This window comes from Populus euphratica, unplaced genomic scaffold (genome assembly GCF_000495115.2).
Source record: "Populus euphratica unplaced genomic scaffold, PopEup_1.0 scaffold234.1, whole genome shotgun sequence".
Taxonomy (NCBI): Eukaryota; Viridiplantae; Streptophyta; class Magnoliopsida; order Malpighiales; family Salicaceae; genus Populus; species Populus euphratica.
In genome coordinates, this window is record NW_011499928.1 from 742,924 (window position 1) to 748,974 (window position 6,051).

Sequence of the window (6,051 nt, forward strand, 5' to 3'; positions counted from 1 at the left end):
TTTTGCTCTTTATTTTTCTATGTCTTCTTCTTTTCCTCATCATTTCTTTCCTTTTCTTTCGTTCTTTCATCTTTGTTTTCCTTTCGTCTTTTTTTCTCTCTTTTTTTTCCTTCTTTCCCTTTATGTTTTTCTATGTTTTTTCACCTCACCTGTTCTCCAAAATGTTCCTCACCTTTTTTTTATTGCCCTGTATTTCTTTCTCTCTATAATCTCTTTTTGTTTTTTTTTCTCTGATTCTCAAAACAAACTACCCTTAAAATCTTACTCTGTCTTAAAATCTCCCCTTATGTTCTCTTTTTTTCTTGTTCTCCTTTGCTTCCCTGTATTAGTAGAGGGGCTCACCTTGCCTTGTCCCATCATGGCATAGGGTAAGGTTGTATGGGGCCTCCTCTACAAGGCATGACTCTCCTCTTTTTTTTTTTTTTTTGCATGATGGCAGGGTATATAGGGGGTATAACTTGTCAATGTTTGGTCGAGAGAGAGAGAGCGACAAAAAAAAAATTCAAAAACCTTATACTTTCCCTATTGCTCGAGAGAGAGAGAGAGAGAGAGCGACAAAAAAACAAATTCAAAAACCTTATACTTTCCCTATTGCACATCCACGGGATGAAGAAGAACAATACCATTTTGGGCTACTCCTTTTTGTTTTTTTGCTATTTTCTTTCTTTTTTTATCGGGATCTAAAAATAGGAAATAAAAAATATCTCTTTTTTACATGATAAAACCAATATTAATGAAGATTGGTAGAAAAATACGAAAGAAAATCACAAATTTTGAAAGGAGTTTTTTTGGAATTTTTTAATTTTTTTCTTTAATATATAATATATAAGATTATTATATCATAAATATGTAATGGGATGGGTTGACCTAAATATATAAGCTGAGGCCACCTCAATTTGGTTGACATTCGACCTAAATGAAACTGGGTCGAGGTTGGCCCAAAAGATGGGTTGGGCCGAGTTCGACATAATAGACTCTTTTCAAGGAAAACTAGGCCGAATCTGGCCCAGATATTTGGGTCTGAGCCGGCACTGATTTGGCCTAGGAACAATGGCTCTTCGCTATTCATTAATAGAACACTAGAGCTAATGTGGGGTGAAGTAGAAAAAAGAGGAGAAGGGCGGCGAAAGGCTGGTTTAGTAATGCCTCACAGTGGCGTTGGTGTGACGGTGGGTGGTGGCGACTAAGAGGAATAATGACAATTGTTGTGGTTCTTCCTCTTCTTTGCTTAGAGACACAAACCTCCTTTTTTTCTCTTTATTATTTCTTTATGTTTTTTCTCCTTTTTTCCCTCCTCTTTCTCTTATGTTTTGTTCCTTTTTTTCCTTTTGTTTTTCTGTTTCTTCCTCTTTTCCTCTTTATTTCTTCCTTTTTCTTTCAATTCTTTCCTCTTTGTTTTTTTTTTTTTTATCTCTTATTCATTTTCTTCTTTCCCTCTCTGTTTGTTTATGTTTTTTCACCTCATCTATTCTCTAAAATGTTCCCCTTCCATTTTTCTTTGCCCTTTGTTTCTTTCTCTTTATAATGTCTCTTTATTTTATTTTTTCCCTAATTCTCAAAACAAACTCCCTTTAAAATCTTGATCTCTCTAAAAACCTCCCCTTTTGTTCTCCTTTTTTCTTGTTCTCCTCTACCTTCTTGTATTTATAAGTAAGAGTAGAGAGGGTCACCCTATCTTCTTTTGTCATAGCGTAGGGTAAGGTGGTATGGGGTGTCTTCTACAGGGTATGGTTCCATTCTCTTTTGTTCAACATAATGGCAGGGCGTATGGGGGTATGACTTGTCAGAGAGAGAGCACATGAAAAAAACAAATTCAAAAACCTTCTTCTTCCCCTGTTACATGTTTAGTAAGGGAAGAAGAAGAACAATGTCGTTCGAAACGATACCGTTTTGGGTTTTTCTTTTTTTTTGATATTTACTCTTTTTTTTTTGTATGGAGACCCAAAAATGGATAACAATAATAGAGATATACCCAAAAATAGGTAACAATAATAGAGATATAATCACATATGGATGATCCATATGCTCCTTTTTATTCACCCTATAGTCTCGACGACAACTAGCCTCCTCCTCCTTCACCACCAATGTCTCTATTTTATATTTATTATATTTGAACAAAAAAAAGTTTAAATTTACAATAAATATTTAATTTTATTATTATTTTAATTTCTTTTTATATATTTTATTTTTATTTAATGTTAATTATTTTTCTACTTTTGTTCAATGTATTTTAAAAAAAATATATATTTTAAGTTATTATTGACGGAGTTATGGAGTTATCGACAAAATACTTCTGTTAGCATATTCCAAAGAGCTAGAAAAGAATTACTACAAATGTCACTGCTACTGTTAACTTTACGATGAAATTACAAAAAGTAAACTTGTTGGTAATATGTTAAATTTACCAATGGATTTACCAAAAAATGAAGCAGGAATTATTTTTTTTAGTGCACTTTGTCCATTCGTAAATCCATCAACAAACAATAAATTACATGCGAGGTTTTTTTAATGGACTATTTTTGTATGTGATCCCGTCAGTAAAATACATACCGACGGTCTGTGAAAATAAATATCAACAGAAAGTTCTATTGGTAAAACTATTAAATCTGATAATATAAAAACAATAGTTCCTTTTCTTCATTAGACTACTATTAGGTCAATGGCACTAGCCTTATTAAAAAAAATATCAATTATTTAGAAAAAAGGAAAGATATTGGTGTGTAATTGGATCTTTAAAATGTATCCATAGAGCATAAAATGCTAGAATATAATATATATTTTATTAACATAATAACAAATAGAAGTAAAAGAGAAAAAAGATCTAATTCACAAGATAAAGTGATTGTGGTATTTGTTTGGCATTATTGCCATCAGGCGGCTGTGTAGTACGAAACTTAAGGAACTAGCAAAAACCGCAACCAGAAAACCTTTATATATATAATAAATAAAGGTTTTCTCTATTAATTTCAGTGCAATAGGAAACGCAAGTGTAAATGCTTGTGGACGGAAATTAAAGCAACCTTTTGCTTGATGACATTTCAAATGCTATAAGAATTGAGAGGGTATTTATTCAAGTGATTTTTCATGTTATGTCTTTAAATAAAGTCCAAATTGCATAATAGTATTGTTAATATGCACATGTCTTTTATTTTTTATTTGAGAGAACAATTTATATTGAAACTGATGTTTTTAGGATAGTATTTGATGAAGTCTATTTCATGTAAAATACTTACGGATTTGCTTAAAAATCTCTACATTGACTTGTCTTAAATTTAGACAACAATTCATTTCCCTTTTAAATTAGCCACCTAAAAGTCGGAGGAGTATTTTGCATATTATATAAATTACTCATTATAGGATACATTTGCAAAATGTAATATTAATCCAACTAACATAACAATTTTATAGTTAACCTACACCCTGTACCTTTTTCGAATTCTCAAGCCTCTCTCTCTTTTTTTTTTTTAAAAATACCTAGATCTCTTTTTACTTGAAAAAAAAGGGCGTTGAATTCATTTATATAATTTTAACATTTTAATTAGCAAACACACATATATATTAAATTTCAGATCCGGAATGTGTTGGGTGTTGTTTTATTCATTAGAAAATAAAGGGCTAGTTATTAGAAAATAAAGGGAGGGACTAAATTTCAAAAATCATAAAAGGTCTAATCCTATTTTCGGGTGAAGGTAAAATTACGTGGTGATCATATCCAGTTATTAGTAGTCGGACGTCTCTTACTTTTCATTATTCCAATCTATGAAATAACTAATTCAAAAGATAATTGTTACGGAAACGAAATAGATTTCCTGTAAGTACATAAAATTGTTTGGAACGACTACTCATGTTCAAAGTAGGGTCATATTAATTTGAAGTTCTTCAACGACGAAAACATGGCTGCTTTTCATCATCAGTCTATGAGAATTTTCCTAAGAATTTACAGAAGAAAAGTAGAAGAAAGAGTTGGGTTTGTATTTGAGGAGTTAACTTCTCCAAGGACAAGCTATCTTCTTGGTCATATTATTTGAAGTTCTTCAACGAAGAAAGCATGGCTGCTTTTCATCATGAATATATATTCTTAATCGTTGAAGTTCATGTGACTTGACTTTTCCCACTTTCAACTTTTCAACAGACGGTACTCTCTATATATACCACCCAGCAACGACATTACGAAGCACAATCAAGGCATTACGAAAATATTACGTACAGTCAAGCAAAACCACAAGCCTTTACATTTTTTATAGTACTATCAACAAAACAGAAATGGCAGATAGCACCCGTCAAACAACGCATTTTGTTTTGATCCATGGTTCAGCTTCAGGAGCTTGGGCATGGTACAAGGTGAAGACAATCCTAGAGGCAGCTGGCCACTCTGTCACAGCCCTTGACATGAGTGCATCAGGGGTGAACACAAAAACACTGGAAGAAGTTGTTACTTTTGATCAGTATAACGAGCCCTTGATCGAGTTCATGGCCAACTTAGCTGAAAATGAAAAGGTTGTATTGGTGGCTCATAGTCTAGGTGGCTTAAACGTGGCTTTTGCTATGGAGAAGTTCCCAGAGAAGATTTCCCTGGCTGTTTTTGTTACAGCATTCTTGCCTGATACCGAGCACCAGCCATCGTATATGTTAGAGAAGGTACCGCAATTTATTTTATTTTGCATTTAATTAAGGCCCTTTAATTGATTGGTTTTAATTTAGATGATGAACACGAGTGCCCGGATCTGTTCTGTTTAGGGTCCAACAACACAACCCACTGAGCAGAGATATGACGGGCAAAACCTTTTGCTTAATTCAACAAGCAATATTCATAGCATTAATGCACAAGAAAACATGCAAATGTAAAGGCATTACCAATCATCTCTAACTTTAAATTAAACCCTTATACATTTTGTTTTTTCTGTTAGTTTATTGAAAATAGCCCAGCCGTGGCAGAAGGGTGGCAGAGTGTTGTGTCTTCAACCACGGGATATGAGGCATTCATGAAGTCCACTGCTTTTAGCCTTGCCTCCCCTGAGGTACGGTTCATAAATCTGATTACAAATCGATTTTCGATCTTGGACTGATCTGTTTGACTGTAATAACTATTGTAGTGATGATATATTTTTCTTGTGTGCAGGATCTCAGTCTCCAAACGCTTTTAAAGAGATCAGGATCATTGTTTCTTGAAAGTCTGGCCAAGGCAAACAAGTTCACGAAGGAGAAATTTGGATCGGTCGTGCGAGATTATGTTGTTTGTACTCAAGATTTATTGGTGGTTCCGTCATTGCAGCGCTTCATGATTGAACACAATGAGGTTAAGGAAGTGATGGAGATTCCAGCAGATCATATGGCAATTGTTTCTAGGCCTAAAGAACTCTGTCGATGTCTTCTGGAGTTTGCACGTAAGCATGCATAGATTGTTGTTAACTGGTGCGCTAATTATAAATGTAATAATGTGCAACATTTGTATCTAGTTCCAGGCTGCCTATATATGTATAATAGGACGGCTGTTGAAAGAAAATGAAGAAGAGATATATGGTGGCTTGATTTCTAGTCTGGCTTGATTTTTTATATTATGTTCTCTGCTTGAACTATTGTTATATACCATCCATGCACAACAAACTTGGAACTTTTGACTTAACATACGTAGCTATTAGAAATGAATAAAACCAAGGGCCTAGAAAAAATAAAACTTTAATAAAAGGGTTAAATACAACTAATAAAATAAGACTTAAATTAGAAAAAAAATAATACATCATAGATTTTTATTGAAAAATAAAATTGAATACCATCAAAATTTTAACAACATGATCAAGAATCAAAATAATAAAGATTAAATTAAAAAAAAATAATATATAGCAAATTATTATTTGAAAACAATAATTAAAATTTAACCCCTCCATACATATACACACATGCGTGTGTGTTTTACTTTTTATTTTTTTGAAATTGATAATTATTATAATAATAAGATATACATATCTTCATGAACTTGTTAAATTAAAAAGTTATGAATCATTAACATAAATAAAACTTTTTTAAAAAAAAAAATTATATTATGTTATGCTT

The 6,051-nt window shown here is 32.5% G+C and overlaps 1 protein-coding gene across 1 annotated transcript; it reads left to right on the forward strand.

Moving 5' to 3' along the window:
* Positions 1 to 4,165: 4,165 nt before the first annotated feature.
* LOC105135864 (salicylic acid-binding protein 2-like) lies at positions 4,166 to 5,507 on the forward strand. The gene is made up of 3 exons (XM_011040935.1): positions 4,166 to 4,638; positions 4,908 to 5,018; positions 5,120 to 5,507. The coding sequence occupies exons 1-3, from the start codon at positions 4,264 to 4,266 to the stop codon at positions 5,396 to 5,398; spliced, it is 765 nt and encodes a 254-aa protein (XP_011039237.1). The 5' UTR covers positions 4,166 to 4,263; the 3' UTR covers positions 5,399 to 5,507.
* The last annotated feature ends 544 nt before the right edge of the window (positions 5,508 to 6,051 follow it).

What these genes read in the sequence shown, in the direction of transcription:
- LOC105135864 (XM_011040935.1), top strand. Translation starts at nt 4,264, where the DNA reads ATGGCAGATAGCACCCGTCAAACAACGCATTTTGTTTTGATCCATGGT. An exon ending in CATCGTATATGTTAGAGAAG is followed by an intron (nt 4,639 to 4,907) that starts GTACCGCAATTT and finishes TTTTTCTGTTAG; the next exon opens with TTTATTGAAAATAGCCCAGC. An exon ending in TTAGCCTTGCCTCCCCTGAG is followed by an intron (nt 5,019 to 5,119) that starts GTACGGTTCATA and finishes TCTTGTGTGCAG; the next exon opens with GATCTCAGTCTCCAAACGCT.